The sequence below is a fragment of the Drosophila grimshawi genome, unplaced genomic scaffold (assembly GCF_018153295.1).
Source record: "Drosophila grimshawi isolate 15287-2541.00 unplaced genomic scaffold, ASM1815329v1 contig_311, whole genome shotgun sequence".
In the NCBI taxonomy this organism is placed as follows: Eukaryota; Metazoa; Arthropoda; class Insecta; order Diptera; family Drosophilidae; genus Drosophila; species Drosophila grimshawi.
The window spans coordinates 6,836,225-6,851,629 of record NW_025063098.1 but is presented as its reverse complement, the minus strand read 5'-3'; the positions used below and the strand labels follow the sequence as shown (position 1 = coordinate 6,851,629).

Sequence of the window (15,405 nt, the reverse complement as noted above, 5' to 3'; positions counted from 1 at the left end):
TCAGCTCAAAGCTTGAATGATTTGAAAAATATTAGTGTAAAAAGAAAAACTATAATAAAATTCGAGCTCCTCTTAACGCCGATCTACAAGGGAATGCATTCTTCGGCGTGCCTAAGATTACCGATCTTTCTTATTATTCATTAATTTTGTCTCTGCATATCCATATATAACTAACATATATGAAATAAATGATTAAAATTGGTAGCAAATTGATATAAATTCTATTTTGATTAAATATGAAAAGCCAACCAAGATCTATCTTAAGCAGGGAATTACGTATGCAATCTTAAGTGACAATCAATGTTGATAATTGTGGATCTAGATAATTAGATTTGTTGACAAAAAAAATCATAAGAAACACCTCATTTCGCCAAAGCCTTGACAGTGGGATCCATTTAATGGGTTGGTATTCGATTAACGCTACAAAAATACAATTCTGCCTTTTGTACAAATATGTGACTTTATTGCCCCTTTAACTATTTATTAACAATAAGTATTTACAAAAATTTGGCTACAAACTAAAGTGATGACTGTGACAGCTAATACGAAAGACTTTGGCTGGGTTGATGCTAAACTAGATGAGAAACTGCCCTTCAGGGTTTTGGTGCCTGTGAGAGAGAACATTTTAAATTAGAGCAAATCCTGAATATCTACTCCAGATGCACTTACGCTTTTCATTACGATCTCTGACGCCGCAGGTACGATACGAGATGGTCGACTTGCGCTTCTGGTTCACATAGCCGGGCACATAGAGACTGGGTGCTTCGAGGCGACCAGCTGCTATTAGCCGGGACATGTCCAGCTCCAAGCGGTGCGCCAGTGGTCCCTTGAAGTGTATGATCATCTGGATGCAGGCGCCGCCGTGCAGCTCCTTTGTTTTGCGCGCATCCACATCCAACATCCACTCCGGAATGCCCATCACAGAACGCAGCTCCTCCAAAAATTGTGCGCTGGAAATGAGCAACGTTTTGGATTAAGTTATAACTAGCTGGTGGATTAGAGCAACTGAACTTACACAACAAAACGTGGCGGCTTCTGTAGATTAATGTATTTGATGACATTGTGATCCGGTTCGATGTTGGCACAGGCGAAACGCTCGTGCGAATGTTCCGGTCCAAAGATGACAATCGAACGGCCAATTGCACCAACAGGTGCCTCCAGCGGAAAATTGGTATCAGTGAGCACCACCCGCTCCCCACCCAAATCTAGAGACGTTCATGTTAGCTGAGTTATCTCAAGTGTGGTGCAGTTACTCACCAATTGTGCCCAATCTGGCACCCACATCGCCCACATAGCAACGCAGTGGATTATCCGGTCCACACTCCTGTTCATACAGATCAAGCTGAGCGCAAAATAAAAGCCATAATTAATCTGTTTAATCTATACAATAGATATATACATACATTCAAGGGATCTGCGAGCTGTGTGTAGTAGGGATTCCAGACGTAACCACCTGCCACGCAGCGGGTAATAGTGGGCTTGACGGTGGCATCGACACCCACCGGATTGACAAATATCTGCCAGTTGTGGTTGCGCGTCGAGTTGCGATCGTTCTTGCCAGGATGTCGGAGCTTCACCTCAATCACCGTCTCCGACTGACTGCCATCGTTGTGGATTAACTGCGTCATCTTAATATAGCCATAGGCATATCCAGTGGGATGATGAAACGAGGCAATGGCACGCAGCTCACGTGCCTCACTCGGACTATAACCACGCTCCAGGGTGCTTGAATAGCGATGAAGATTTATATTAGATTATCAATTATTATGATTGATTCTATTGTCGATTAATCACCTGCAGGCCCAGCGAGCGTTTCGCTCTTGCTTGTGAATGACCACAGAGCGTCCAATGATGCTGCTGTAGCCGAAGAGTGGCAGATAGGTATCATTGTAGGAGTCCTCGTACTGCATGAGTCCATTTAGGCGTCCAAACTTGCCACTCAAATCGCCCATTTCATACTGATCGCTAGTGCCCCGTTTGGGCGGAGGCGAGGACTTCGGATTAACGTCGAAGGGATTCCAGTGGCCGTAGAGCGTGGATGCCTCGCAGGGAAACGCCAGATTGGCCTCAACGGGTGTCTGTGGAAGCCAAAGCGTTTAAGTAAGAAAATAAATCATGTAACGCAATTGTTTCCCTACCATGTGAATGTGATAACCGCCGTTGTCCTGCAGCCCCTTCAGCTGAACCTCCACATTGCTGATATCATACTCTGACTGCTGGGTGATCTCCATCTTGCCACTGACTGTCAGTGGATCTCCGTTGGCATACCAATCCTTGGCAACCACCTTGCGACGATAGTGACCAATCACACTGGAGCACGCGAGTCGCTCGCCTCGCGCTTTGGGTCCGTTATCATCGTAAATGACCAGGGACTTGCCCAGTATGCTGTGACTACCGGATAGCGGTAGATTCCCATCGCTGAACATGCGACGACTGAACACCCTGGCATCTCGCCTCCTCCCAGCTATTGTCAGTCTGCCCAGGCGGGCATCCAGTGCTCCCAGCCGACACATAGCTGGCAACTGGGCCTGACAGAAATCATCGACACTCCGATTGCCCCACTCCACCTTGAAGGGATTATAGACGGCACCCGCTGAGACGCAGCGTTGCTGCCAGTCATAGAAATCCTTGCCCGGCGGATTGCTGTGTATGGCCCAGCGATGCTCGTAGCTGGTGTTCTGCGAGGAACCATCCGCTTGGATCAGATACTCAAACAGAACGGTGGTATCCTGCCAGGGTTGCTCGGCAGCCTGCCGAAGAATGACACGCCCAACTATCGGATAGCGAAAAAGTACCTAAATACAGTTGGAAAGCTCATTAGTTTTAGGTATTACTTATGAATGCTGGAGGGTGTTTCTTATCCGATCGTGATGAAAGTTGTACAGCTTATTAATAATAGAAGGGGGTCTATCAAATTTGCGTTTGATTAAATAAAATGAACTTTACTGCTGATTTTAAGTATCTAACTCAGTTCTTATAGTCGCTGAGATCCTTTGTTCTTACAAACGAAAAGGATCTCAGTTGGTGGGATATGGCTAGATTGACTCGGCTCTTGATCCTGATCATGAATATGTATACTTGATGGAGTCAGATTTTCTTGCTTCTGCCTTTACTTACTTTGACACAAAACCTTTATATCCCTTTTACCAATTTTGAACTCCCTGCATCGAATATAGATTTAATAAAGCAAGAGTCACAACTTAAAAGTTATTTTTAAGAAACTTGGTTAAAAGAAACTTTACAGCGATCTTCAAATAGAGTTCCTTTCCTCCTCTAAAAAGTGATCTCAATCTTATCAGTAATTAATTAAAGAGTTCCTTTCAATTTGTATTTAGTTCAAAAGCTTAACGGATCTCTGTTGAAGCAACCAATTTAAGGGAAATCTGTTTAATAGCCATTACTTTTTAAGAGTTCTATAATTTATAGTGAAGTCTACAGTTTTATTTAAGACACTGTCTCACCTGTGCCGTAAACATGGTCTGCTGATAGATGCCATTGCGCTGATACAGATTCAACGCGGAGCAGCCCCAAATGTTCTGGGTTATATTCTGGACATCGGTGCGGTTGTAGGTGTAGATGACCAGACTGCGATGGGCGATGCTGTGGCGACCCTGCAGCGGCAGAAAGAGATCCCAGTAGAGACCGCTCAGCTCGGAGCTGGTGCCGGGCAGGACGTACTGATGCCAGTACTGCTTGTTGCGACCCTGCAGCTTGCCACTGAGATCGCCCAGAGCGTACTGCTCCTGAGTGCCATAGCCCGGTGGCGGCACATGGCCCTGCTGCAGCTCCCGCGGATTGTGCAGCTCGCCCGTTGTCTCGCAGTAATTGGCCTGGCCAAGGCGTTGAGGCGTTGGCGGCAGACTATGGATGCGAAAGGCGGCCACATCCTCGGCGAACTTGCGACTCACATGCTGGGAGTGTGGCGTGGACAGGGTGAAGTTGAGGAAAGTGGGATCGAACTTGGAGCGCTGCGTAAGCGTGACCTCGCCCTTAACGCCGCCGGAATTGATGAAGGTTCTACAAGGAATCAAAGGAGTTAGATTTGAACTCCATTTGGAAAGCGTACGAGACTAACTTATATGTCAAGGCTGGAACGTGTCTGATCTTGGTGCAGGCCAAGTAGTTGTCCGGATGCTGATTGTCGTAGATCACCAGGTAGAGTGTGCGATGTGGAATGGTCAGATCGGAGGGTAGCAACGCCAGTTTGGCATCCCTGTAGACGCTGCGCTGTGCCTTGCGAAGGGCATTTTTCGCCACACCAATCCTGCCCAGACGTGCATCTAAGTCGCCAATACCCTTGCCCGACCCGCTGCCCTGCGGATCGAACACTAGCTGCAGAAAGTTGCAGTTGTCTTCGCTGCGATGATGATCCAGCTTGAAGATGTCCGTCACAAAGATCTTCCAGTGGTGCTGCGTAAACGGGCGACTTGCCTCACCCTCAACGGGTGGCGGCTGCTCCTGTATGTGATACAGATCCGAGTAGATGAGGGTGTCACCGCTCTCGTCATCTGACGGTGCCAGCCAGCGAAAGTAAACGGAGCCCGCAATGGGCGTATTGAATCGTGCCTCAGCCATGTGCTCCAGCGAACTCTGCACCGTGGTGATTGTGGCACAGATGCGAGCATTCGAATTGATTTCCGTCAGCACCAGCGACTTGCCCCAGATGCCACGATCGCCAATCAACTGCATTTTGTGCTGCCAGGTCGCTGTCTCATTGCCCGGCAACACCAAGTACTCCAGATCATCATCGAAGCTCAGCACCTGGGCGCCCAGTCGGTCCAGTTCGCAACGCTCCTCGGGATCGATGTTGGTGTAGTCCACGGGGAAGCGTCGCACCGCCCAGCTCCACACTTGATCCGGATACTGCAGCGTGGCCTCCAAGTTCGACTGAATCTCCACCTGGTCGGGACCACTCTGTCGAAATGTGATCTCGCCATGGAGTCCATGCTGCGAGAGATATGCAATCAGGTGCTGTGCCGCAACTGTTTACGAAGCAGAGAAGCAAAGCAAAATTAGTTGAAAAACAGGTAAAAACTTTGCTTTTGGCAGATACCAACTACGCCATACTCTATTCTCTGCGTGATTATGGGAATTTCACTCTCTTAAATGTCTGTTGTCATCGAACATAATTTATGACAGTGCTTTGAAAGCGTGACTTGAAAAAATATAATTAAAAAAACACATAGATGACGGTTATTTGCCAACTATTACCTGAATACGAAGTTAATATTTAGGTTAAAATAATAGCTGTAAAATTGCTGAAATTTGTTTTACTTTTTTCAATCATAAATCAATTATTTATTATACTTGAAAACGGTGAGTTGAAAAATTGTAATATGATTAGACCTTTGATAAATGAGATTATCAGTTAACTGATAGTCTTAGTTTGATTGATAAAATAAGGAGAAAAAATTAATTTGTAGATATTTTTATTAACATTTATACATATTATTTTTTATTAATCAGCTGACCACCGATTTGAAAACTTCTTTTGATGGAAGAGAATATGACTGTAAAATTGTAAGAATTTATTTTTTATATTTCTTTGTCACCCAAATCTTGTATTATCACCAAATAGCTTATATCTTGGAGCCTGGCAAATTAATTACATACGTCAAATGAGTGGCAGATCCATTAATAAAGTCTCCAAGTAAGATGGAACTTATACAGAAGACAATTGCAAAAGACCAATATACTCTTTGTCTCTTTGGGAACAGAGTATATTGATGATGACTCAAATGGTGTGATGGCGATGTCGATTGCAGATTTACTTTCATTTTCACCTACGTGCAGTATAAACTAAAATCAAAGTGAACTGCTTTTTCTGGATTTGGATTTGGATTTGCATACAATGAACAAGCAAAGACTGGGAATCGAAGGCGTTTCCGCATTTACAACAATACCTGATTATATACTCAGGGCTTGGTACTTACCGCCGCTTTGTGTGGCAACTCCATAGGCCAAGATGACGCATAGCAATTGCGTTGCAGGGCCTGTTAGCTGAGTGCCTTGAGGCATATTCTTAGAATTCTTTCTTTTGACTTCCTCCAGCACTTTGAGCCATAAGCCAATTACCAAATAGTTGTATTTACAGTAAATTCAAGCACTTTCATAATTCACAGCGCATGCGTGCGTCTAATGGAAAAAACACAACACGTCGAAAGGCAACTGAAAACTGGTCGCATGAAGGCCCAGGCCGACGATCGTTTTGGCCAACTGTGTTGAGTTTGGCTCTGTTTACTGGTTTTCGCTGGAGCTGAGCTTTTGTTTTGCTTTACGCTCAGCTGAGTTGGCAACCGACTCAAACTTAACTCTTATACTGCGACTCTTATACCCGGCCAACAACCAACCAAATTAATCAAACACAGAGTTATATTTGTTTTTTTTTTTAGACGACTCGCTTTTAGTTTATTTCATCAAAGTCTTCGATATCATCTTCATCATCATTGTTATATAAAAACAATTCTCTTTTCATTTTATCCTTTTTTTTGTAATATTTCTGACCGGGTTAAAAAAAGATTTTTTTATGTATTTTCTTTTTGCCATATAACTTAATTTATACTGAAGTAAAGATCTTGCATTTAACAACTTGTTGAATTGAATTGGTATTGTTTTTGGTAATTGGTATTTGGTAGTACATAAGTAATGTAAAGTGATGCTATTTCTTCTTGAAATAAGCTTAAGTACTAATGATTCTTGTGTATTCATTTATGTCAAAATACTACTAATATAAATATTTTGTTCATTTACTTGATCATTTGCCCATATCTTGTTTGTTTTTATTTATTCATTTATTTTTTCCACTTCTCTGGTACTGATGCACCCGGCAAGTTGCCTCTGTCCTCGCGGGAAGATACTTTGCTCTCAAAAAAATATAAAAATGATGTACATACATACATATATAACGATATATGGTCTCTATTTGCATCGAATTGAACAACTCGAGCACGCTCTGACTTGGTCTAGTATATGTATGTATTGGTATACATGTTAGATCTATGTATATATGTATATATATATTGATATATATATATGTGTGGATCGGCGTAACGACGCCTCCGTTGTTAGAAAACATAAACGTGAACTCTTTAAAAATAAATCAACTTTTGCATTTTAATAACTCTTCGATACTTTTTGAACGCATAAACTAGAAACACTTTTTGATAGTAAGTAGTAGAAAATTTGTGATTTGGTTAAGTTATGTAAATTCGCATAAAAACAATTTGAGTGAATGAACTTTTCTTTGGTATTGTTTTTTTGGTTTTTTGTTTTGCAACTTTTCTTTAGGCTAACTCTCAATAACTTTGTATTTTGTTATATTGAAATTGTTTAACGAACGATAGAGATATGCATATTAATAATAATATGTAGTGTATTGTGTGTTTAGACAGGTATGATATATTTTATGTATATAATATTTTGGCTCTCAGATAAAAGATACTCTGACAATATTAACGATTAACGAATTGTTCCTTTTCTTCTTCTGCTTTTGTGTATGTCTCTCTCTCCTTAACCTGCGAAATAAATAACTAACAAATGTGGGCCAAGGCCTAATAGTCTACCTATTGTTGTATATTTTTAGTATATTTAGCTACCCACTGAACGCGACTGTGGTGGAAAACCACAGTGGCTGCTCATCTTTCTATCTATTTTTGATTTCTCTGTGGTTCTTCAACGAACAGCGAATTAAAATAAACATGAAATATTCTTTGTTTGTTGGTTTTTTTCTTTCGTTTTTTTTTTTTTAGTGTTTTTAAATAAAATAGATTTCAGTTATTTATAAATTTTACGTGTAAAATTTAATAGTAAATCAACTAGAAAACTAGCTGTCAAGATGGCGCTTTGACATTTTTGAAATTAAAGTATCCCTAAAATGATACGTGGAACTTGGCACTTGGATTAAATGTTGGTCCTTGTACCAAGTTCGATTTTTGTTTGTTGAAGAAGTTAAGAGTATTAAATGGTGTTGTTTGTTTTTTGGTTGGTTGGTGTTTTTGGTTAACAAAAAGAGATTATATAAATATTTAAAATTTACATATGTAAAACGAGCATTTCTTTTAATTACGTTTATTTTTTTTTTTGACGATTTTAAAAGTTTTTTGTAAGTTTTTTTTTTTGGCTGTAATATGGATGCTGAGTTAGAGTTAGGATGTGTACGGGTCTGCTGCTGCTTAGGCGGCTTCCTCTTCCTCCTCTTCACCCTTGCCGGTGAGCATTTCAACCAGGGATGCGGTATCGATTTGGTTCTTGTCATCAATGACCATCTGATCGAAGGCATCATCGACTTCCTTCATGGTGAATTTGTCACCGAAGCTCATGAGCATTTCGCGGAATTTATCACCATCGATGAGACCATCGTTATCGAATGTTTTGAAGGCAGCAATAACAACATCGTCTTCATCGTTGGCACCAGAGGTGGCCATACGGTTGGCGAACAGGGTCAGCAATTGGGTGAAGTTAATTGGACCGGACGCTTCGCTCAGCATGGAGTCCAACTCCTTGTCATTGGCGATCTTGCCGACAGAGTCGAAGGCGGCGCGCAAATCGTTCTTGCCAATAATACCGTCCTTGTCGGCATCCATGAGTTGGAAGGCCTTTATTCATAGATTCGCACAGAAAGAGATAGAGAGAGAGAGAGAGAAAGAGACAGAGAGGTGGTTGGTGATTTTGGTCTTGTGACTTTGTGACAAAAGTGCCGCCTTCGCTTTACATTTACATTTACATACATCCCATGGATGGCAAAGGTGCAGGCAAAGGTTAAGGCTTTTTGGATTGGGCACAGGATATTTTTTGGGTTGAGGGTGCTCCCGTTTCCCTTTTTTTTGGTTTTTTTTTTTTTTTTTTTGGTAAACTTACTTCCTTGAATTCGGCAATCTGCTTCTGGGAGAAGACAGAGAACACGGAGGAACCGGCGCGCTTCGATTTCTTTGAGCCACGAGAGCCGCCTGACGCCCTCTTCGAACCAGTGGCAGAAGCTGGGGCAGGAGTTGCAGCAGGTGCGGGGGTTGCTGCCTCAGACACTGCCTCGGAAGCGGTTTCGGAAGTACCACCCTCTTCCTTGGTCTTCTTCTTCTTAACCTTCTTCTTCTCATCCGCCTAGAAAAAAAGGATTCATTTCGAATGTATAAATATTCAAGTCAATCAATTCTCAGTCAACTTTATTTGATTATTCATCCTTTTTTTGTACCATTGCGCAGTGAATTTGATTGATTAATTATTTGGAAAATGTTTCGAAAGAAATGATTCCAATACCAATTGGATGGCTAAAAATACTCGATGCGTATTACGTAAGCGGCTATATCTATACGAGAAACGTTCCGTTTCGCTCTAGCTATCAGATTACATTGACGATGCGTTTCGACCGATCCATTTATAGAATTTCACGCGTTACGAGAGTATTTCGAAATGATGAAAACTTTTCACACAATTGCTCGAGATTTATAAATAGTTTCCATTATTGAACTATGTATTTGGATACATGTTCATATACAACTGGCACAATAATCCACATACAGGTGAGTCATTGAGGTCAGCACGATATTATGATGGTTATTAACAAATCACTTGATCTTTTAAGACTTTTACTTTAATGTCAATGTTTCAATTGAGTTTCAGTTTCGATTGAACAACTTGAGAATGCAACAAATTCACTGCACACAAATATATACATATATATATATATATATATATCTAAGGGTATATATATATATACATATATAACGCGAGTCCTTTATGGATCCATGCATATGGATATAGATTGCTGTATATTCCGAGGCTCCTTACCATGGTGCTGAACTTAGATGTGTTGTCTAATCGAGTCGAGCGGTCAGAGCACACTGAATCTCTGGCTGATTTTATCGCCAAGACAATGATGTTTTAAGATCTTTTTGGCCGTTTCTTCTTCATGCGCTTTCCGCTTGCGATCCCCACATGGGCGAAACCGAGCACACCTTCGGCTGCCATCGGCTCGGCTCGGTTCGCGTTCATTCGTTTTTTCGCTTTCGCTGTAGCTGTATCTGTGTCTGCCTCTGCAGCAATATTCGTGCTGCCTTTTTTAGTATCTGCAAGGCGAGGTCCGCCCAGGCGGACAGTGGGGTGCGGTTCCTCCTCAACCATTGGCCAGCCAGCTCCGTCGCTTGAATTGTTTACTCATCGTTAGCTCTTCTAATCAAATTCTAATTTTAACGGACAGAGCAAGGCGTATATACTTGTTCTTGTTGTACATTTCTCACGCCTGACATATGTATGTATATATATATATATACATATATACGTTCAAATTTATTTCGGTGTGATATGAAAAAATTCTTGTGCCTTATGCTGCCTGCTGATTGTTATACTATATACATTTTGAGAATCATACTATTCAAATCTTGTTTTGTATTATTCATCTTTGCTCTTGAGGCCTGTGCGAAAGTGTCCTCTTGCTTTGAAATCACCTACATTTCCCTTGGTATACATCCACCAATACATATACAATACACATGTGTGCTTTAGTCTATTCAATATGCGCTGTACAGTATATGAATATATATACTTATATTTATATATATATACTATGCAAATTGTAGGCTATATACACGACGGGCATGTTCGTGTCTTACCTTGCCTATTTTCAACGACTGGCATTTTCTGTTTTAAAATTGTTTTGCATATTGTGCAATATAAAGCGAGAGCAAAGAATTCCAAAGCTTATAGAGCTTCTACAGATTTTGTGTCGCATACATAACAAAACGAAATCTGATTTTAAAAAATTCAAACTTTTTTTCCTTAAATATAATTTTCCATGACCATTACATAACTTTACAAAATATGGATTATTTTACGGTTCATTTTAAAGTTAAATGAACTTTGCATACAAATGTTAATTATATTCTACCTCCACCGCTGCCAAAACAAGGTTGTCAAATGAATTCGATTGATTTTTTTATGGAATATAGTCTATGAATGAATGTGTAATTCAAATTGCTATTAGTCGATAAATTTATGTTTTTTTTTGCGAACCAGCGAAGATTTTTTGCTTTGCTCGGAAACATTATACGGCATATCCATATCAAACTGAGTACGTTACTCAAATCGAGTATGGAAAGAACTTTATTTTGTACACCAAATATTTATTTAATAATGCTACTCGAACCCCATAAACCTTAATTCTATCAATAGATAATTATATGTCCATGTCATTCAGACTTTTATAATATTTATATTATTTGTATGTATTTTTTACTGTTCTACACAAAAAATATTTTATCAATTTAAAATTATTAAAAATAACGAATACTGAAGATAGTTGAAGTGCGTTATGCAAAACATAATTTTAATTGGGTTTATGTTTGCAAATTTTGAAGTCTATAAGCAATTATTTTATCCACTTGCATATACAGCCAAAAGCAAACCGTGTAAATATTAATTTATAATTTTATATGATTTTTGCACTGATTTTGATTTCCTTACGTACTTTTCTTATTTTATTAATGAAAGAATTGAGCCTAGTATTCAATTACCATATGCGTATCGAATTCCCAAATACATAATTAAATTAAACAAATTTCTGAAAATCAATTCTTAAACATACGCAATTTTGTTTGGTTTTTTTTAAGACCTTAAAGTGTCGTCTTTTTAGCGTAAGAATGCATTGATAAATCATCGCGCCTTCATAATTGAAATTGAACTTTTCGCTGTTTTGAAAGTGATTTTTTTTTATCGAATTCACAAAGTGTTTTAAAATTTGGCATGTAACCAGGCGACATTTTGGCTGCAGGCCAACCAAAAAAAAAAAAGAATAAGCCAACAACTGCAGGATGAATGCTTTAAAAATAATGCAGAATAGTGAAGAAAATCAAGAGAATGCCAAAAGAATAATTAATTTCAAAGCGTATTCTATTTCTCAAGGCAAAAATGATGCAAATTTGACACCTTCAACCAAATCGAAACCTCATTTTACAAATAAACCATAAATTGATGTATTTCATTTCGGAATATGACAATAACAATATTATAACAAATATATATATATATATATACATATTACTTTATATCTACATAGTACCAGAAGAATCACATATGTAGCAAGGAAACAACAACCTACGCATATAATATTTGTTTATCTCAAGATTTTCTAAATATATACGAGCCCAATGCATACATTATCTTACAGCATACATAGGAGCATGTACTATATGTATATTATGTGTCTAACAATTTATCTATATCAATATATGGTATATAAACGAACTTGGAAGAATTTCATTTTTTGCTGTGCACACGATCGCTTTTTTTTCCAATAACAATTCTCAGCATGGACGTCATTGAGAAGCAACTGTATTAATCGCAGGCCATTGTACATACATATGTTGTGCCAGAAATCCACATTGAGTAAGATTCCCACAACGAGAGCGCTATGTATAAATTCCTCTGGCAATTCACTCGCTGCCTTGGGCCTATGCCTTCGAGGCACGATGTCCAAAAATAGCTGTGCCAACGCGCACTATGGTGCTGCCCATTTCGATCTGAAAGAGCAAAACATCAAAGCATCATGAATATAGCTTGGCCAGAGCAACTGACCGCATCTTACGTACCGCTCTGTCATAGTCATTGGACATTCCCATTGAGACCTGCAACGCTTCGGCTGGCAGAGCGTTGGCCTGGCATATGTCCGCATGCACCGCCATCAGTGAGACAAAGTCCGGATTCGGTCCGTTGCTATAGTCGAAGCCATAGGCGCCAATTGTCATAATGCCCACGGGCTGTAAATGCTTCAGATTGCTGCTGATATATTGATACAGGGAGGGCGCAGCGCTGGCATCAATGCCACTCTTCACTGTACAGCAATTGATGTGATTATGAATTTGGTTAGTGTATGCGTCTTGGAGCTATTATTCTTACCATCTTCCTCGCTGGTATTGACTTGCACAAGGATACGTAGTGGCTCACTTGGCGGAGGCTCCAGCTTCGACCAGGCTGCATCAAGTTTATCGGCCAATTTCTCACTATCCACAGTTTGGATCATATGCAGATTGGGTAGCTTCAGCACCTAAAAAAATCAAATGGAGGTGGGAGATGTTAGAAGGGAGTTTGTTGCAGAAGCCAAGCTGTCAACGCACTTTGTTGATTTTGTTACCCTGTAGGTGGCCAATTAGATGCCATTTAATATCGGGACACTGTGCCAAGATCTGCGGATGCTGACTCTTCTCGACCAGCTCCTGGACATAGTTCTCGCCAAAGTGCCGCTGACCGGCATTGTATGCCTCGATCACACTTTCAGCTGGTTTGGTTTTGCTAACAGCTACCAGAAGTGGCTTGCCAGCCTTGATTTCCTGATAAGAGTGGAGTAAACATCTATTAAGCAGCAGATAACAATTGAATCAAGTGCAGATGAAAGTCACCTTTGGGCGACTCGCCAACACTGTCTCGATGCGCTTCAGTACGAGTTGCAGGCCTGCATTTACGTCGAATTCGGCCATTGTGTGACGCAGCATTTAACTACTATTCTTTAGTCGTTAATTTATCTTATGTTTGTTATATTTGCTATTCCCTGCGAAACATCTGATTACCAATAGTTAACATCGATAACATTTGGCTTGTATCGCTCGATTACAAATGTGCAGTATTTTTAATCTAGTATTTATTTAGTATTTTATGAACTTAATTTGAATGTCATGTTGCTAAAGCATGTTTTCATTTGATCAACAACAGACAACAATAACATAATTTCCTCAGTTCACAGAATGGATGAGTTGTTCCAGTGCGGCTGCGATGGCCTAAGTGCCGCTCTGCGCTTTTTACAATCCATAGGATTTGCCGAGATACGGCAGACCCTGGAGCTGGTGGGTGTCCATCACGTTGAGGTTGCAGGAGGTTTATTATTATTCGTCCTGCTGCAGTTCACAAAATTCACCGCAGTCCTTTTGTTGGCCTGCCTAATAGGCTATGCTATATTTTACATGGTAAGTAAGTGTTTTTCCAAAATACAGAAATAAAACACGGCTTTATTTGCAGTGGGATACCTGGTTTCCGGAAGTACGACAATCTCTGGCGGTTAATAGCCCGATGACGTACCACTCTGGCTTTAGCCCTGGCTACGGACCGCTTTATGAATCACTTAACACTAATAATCGAGATGCCCGCACATCCGCCCTATTTCCACCATTCGGAAACAATGAAAGCCTAAATGCATTACAAGGTTTGTGGAACTATATTTCACTGGTGCTTAACGGGTGCTGTCTAATGGAATAGCTTTGCTTGCAGGCTCGGTGACCAGTGAGCAGGAAGCGACACCAGCTGCACCAAGCCGACGGAGCCCTAGTCGATCTGGAAATGCTACACCCATTGGATATCAGGCCTCAAGTGCCAATTTTCGACCACATCGGCGACAGTTTCCCAATCAATTTGACGAATACAAACGCCATCCAATGGAGCGGGATAACCAACTCTTTCGTAGAATGATTGCGAACGAGTATCGATTATATCGTCCAGGGACTGCCACGGAGCATCAGCGATACTCAATTCAGCGGGAAGATCCGAGATCGAGGCGATTGCCAGCCCCATCCGAGGAGGCTAGACAACAGAAGAATCGACGTTTCGCTGACAACAGATCCGCTCCACAAGGCAGACAGAATGCGAACGATTCGCGCAGGACTCGTCATATCCCAGGAACCGCTGATCGTTCCGGCGGTGCCGACACGTCGCACAACAACACCGATTATAGAGGAGCAAAAAGACGATCAGGTAAATAAAAAAAATAATACATACAATAAAAATAGTAACGAATAAAATCATTTCAGATTTTATCAGTTTCAATAAGTTCAAATTAAATCGTTGGGGTCTATGATATGGATAAAGTCAATGTGGAAACGCCTTGCAATAAGGATTCGGAAACGCTGAGTCTTAAACCGAGGTTTGTCTTTGAAATCCCTTAAGTTTCATATATTTTTCTATATTTTTTATAATATTTTTCATAGCCAATGTGATTGTGATGATGAGGATGAAAAGTCTTCTGATGGCCAACCTGAAAATGAGACAACGACAACAGCTATCAAAGCCAGTGGCAGTTATCCATACGTTATCGAGATGGTCTATGACAGCAGCAGTGAGAATTTGGTAACTGAAAAAGCGGCTAAGAGTGAAAAGAAACAAGTGATGACACCTAAAGATAGTGACGAGGAGATAAATAAGCCATAAACTGCCAAGTAGTCCCTCCGAAAAATATCCTTATACTATGGCAACTCCAGGAGAGAGCAAAATTGTAATAAAATATATGATTGATATACAAATTTATAGTTACTCATGATTATGTTCGAGGATACAAATTAATAAATTTAATTCGTAAACAGTCACGATTCGTTAACATTTGCAGTTTCTTTATTTCAAATGCTGTGGGTATTTTTTAGTGGGATTTTTTGCATT

At 40.4% G+C, this 15,405-nt stretch overlaps 4 protein-coding genes across 4 annotated transcripts; 1 reads left to right on the top strand and 3 right to left on the bottom strand.

Moving 5' to 3' along the window:
- Positions 1–446: 446 nt before the first annotated feature.
- On the bottom strand, positions 447–6,264 carry LOC6564183. The gene is made up of 10 exons (XM_001990120.2): positions 5,934–6,264; positions 4,076–4,982; positions 3,462–4,017; positions 2,139–2,795; positions 1,795–2,078; positions 1,404–1,725; positions 1,258–1,342; positions 1,016–1,205; positions 670–950; positions 447–608 (listed from the first exon to the last, which is right to left on the bottom strand). Exons 1-10 carry the CDS (start codon positions 6,016–6,018, stop codon positions 484–486), a joined length of 3,492 nt encoding a protein of 1,163 aa, XP_001990156.2. The 5' UTR covers positions 6,019–6,264; the 3' UTR covers positions 447–483.
- Positions 6,265–7,773: 1,509 nt separating this feature from the next.
- Positions 7,774–9,919, bottom strand: LOC6564184 (myosin regulatory light chain 2). The gene is made up of 3 exons (XM_032737540.2): positions 9,784–9,919; positions 8,857–9,096; positions 7,774–8,594 (listed from the first exon to the last, which is right to left on the bottom strand). The coding sequence occupies exons 1-3, from the start codon at positions 9,784–9,786 to the stop codon at positions 8,172–8,174; spliced, it is 666 nt and encodes a 221-aa protein (XP_032593431.1). The 5' UTR covers positions 9,787–9,919; the 3' UTR covers positions 7,774–8,171.
- Positions 9,920–12,085: 2,166 nt separating this feature from the next.
- On the bottom strand, positions 12,086–13,552 carry LOC6564185 (pyridoxal phosphate homeostasis protein). The gene is made up of 5 exons (XM_001990122.2): positions 13,386–13,552; positions 13,104–13,316; positions 12,886–13,033; positions 12,579–12,820; positions 12,086–12,509 (listed from the first exon to the last, which is right to left on the bottom strand). The coding sequence occupies exons 1-5, from the start codon at positions 13,476–13,478 to the stop codon at positions 12,441–12,443; spliced, it is 765 nt and encodes a 254-aa protein (XP_001990158.2). The 5' UTR covers positions 13,479–13,552; the 3' UTR covers positions 12,086–12,440.
- A 133-nt stretch (positions 13,553–13,685) lies between these two features.
- LOC6564186 lies at positions 13,686–15,338 on the top strand. Its single transcript, XM_001990123.3, has 5 exons — positions 13,686–13,946; positions 13,999–14,182; positions 14,248–14,727; positions 14,784–14,896; positions 14,961–15,338. Exons 1-4 carry the CDS (start codon positions 13,728–13,730, stop codon positions 14,828–14,830), a joined length of 930 nt encoding a protein of 309 aa, XP_001990159.2. The 5' UTR covers positions 13,686–13,727; the 3' UTR covers positions 14,831–14,896; positions 14,961–15,338.
- Positions 15,339–15,405: the final 67 nt, after the last annotated feature.

What these genes read in the sequence shown, in the direction of transcription:
- LOC6564185 (XM_001990122.2), bottom strand. Translation starts at nt 13,478, where the DNA reads ATGCTGCGTCACACAATGGCCGAATTCGACGTAAATGCAGGCCTGCAA. An exon ending in AGGGTAACAAAATCAACAAA is followed by an intron (nt 13,034 to 13,103) that starts GTGCGTTGACAG and finishes TGATTTTTTTAG; the next exon opens with GTGCTGAAGCTACCCAATCT. An exon ending in CCAATGACTATGACAGAGCG is followed by an intron (nt 12,510 to 12,578) that starts GTACGTAAGATG and finishes TTGCTCTTTCAG; the next exon opens with ATCGAAATGGGCAGCACCAT.
- LOC6564183 (XM_001990120.2), bottom strand. Translation starts at nt 6,018, where the DNA reads ATGCCTCAAGGCACTCAGCTAACAGGCCCTGCAACGCAATTGCTATGC. An exon ending in AGTTGCCACACAAAGCGGCG is followed by an intron (nt 4,983 to 5,933) that starts GTAAGTACCAAG and finishes CTTCGTAAACAG; the next exon opens with TTGCGGCACAGCACCTGATT. An exon ending in AACGCTCGCTGGGCCTGCAG is followed by an intron (nt 1,726 to 1,794) that starts GTGATTAATCGA and finishes TCGCTATTCAAG; the next exon opens with CACCCTGGAGCGTGGTTATA.
- LOC6564186 (XM_001990123.3), top strand. Translation starts at nt 13,728, where the DNA reads ATGGATGAGTTGTTCCAGTGCGGCTGCGATGGCCTAAGTGCCGCTCTG. An exon ending in GCTATGCTATATTTTACATG is followed by an intron (nt 13,947 to 13,998) that starts GTAAGTAAGTGT and finishes CTTTATTTGCAG; the next exon opens with TGGGATACCTGGTTTCCGGA. An exon ending in AAGCCTAAATGCATTACAAG is followed by an intron (nt 14,183 to 14,247) that starts GTTTGTGGAACT and finishes CTTTGCTTGCAG; the next exon opens with GCTCGGTGACCAGTGAGCAG.
- LOC6564184 (XM_032737540.2), bottom strand. An exon ending in AGATTGCCGAATTCAAGGAA is followed by an intron (nt 8,595 to 8,856) that starts GTAAGTTTACCA and finishes CTATGAATAAAG; the next exon opens with GCCTTCCAACTCATGGATGC.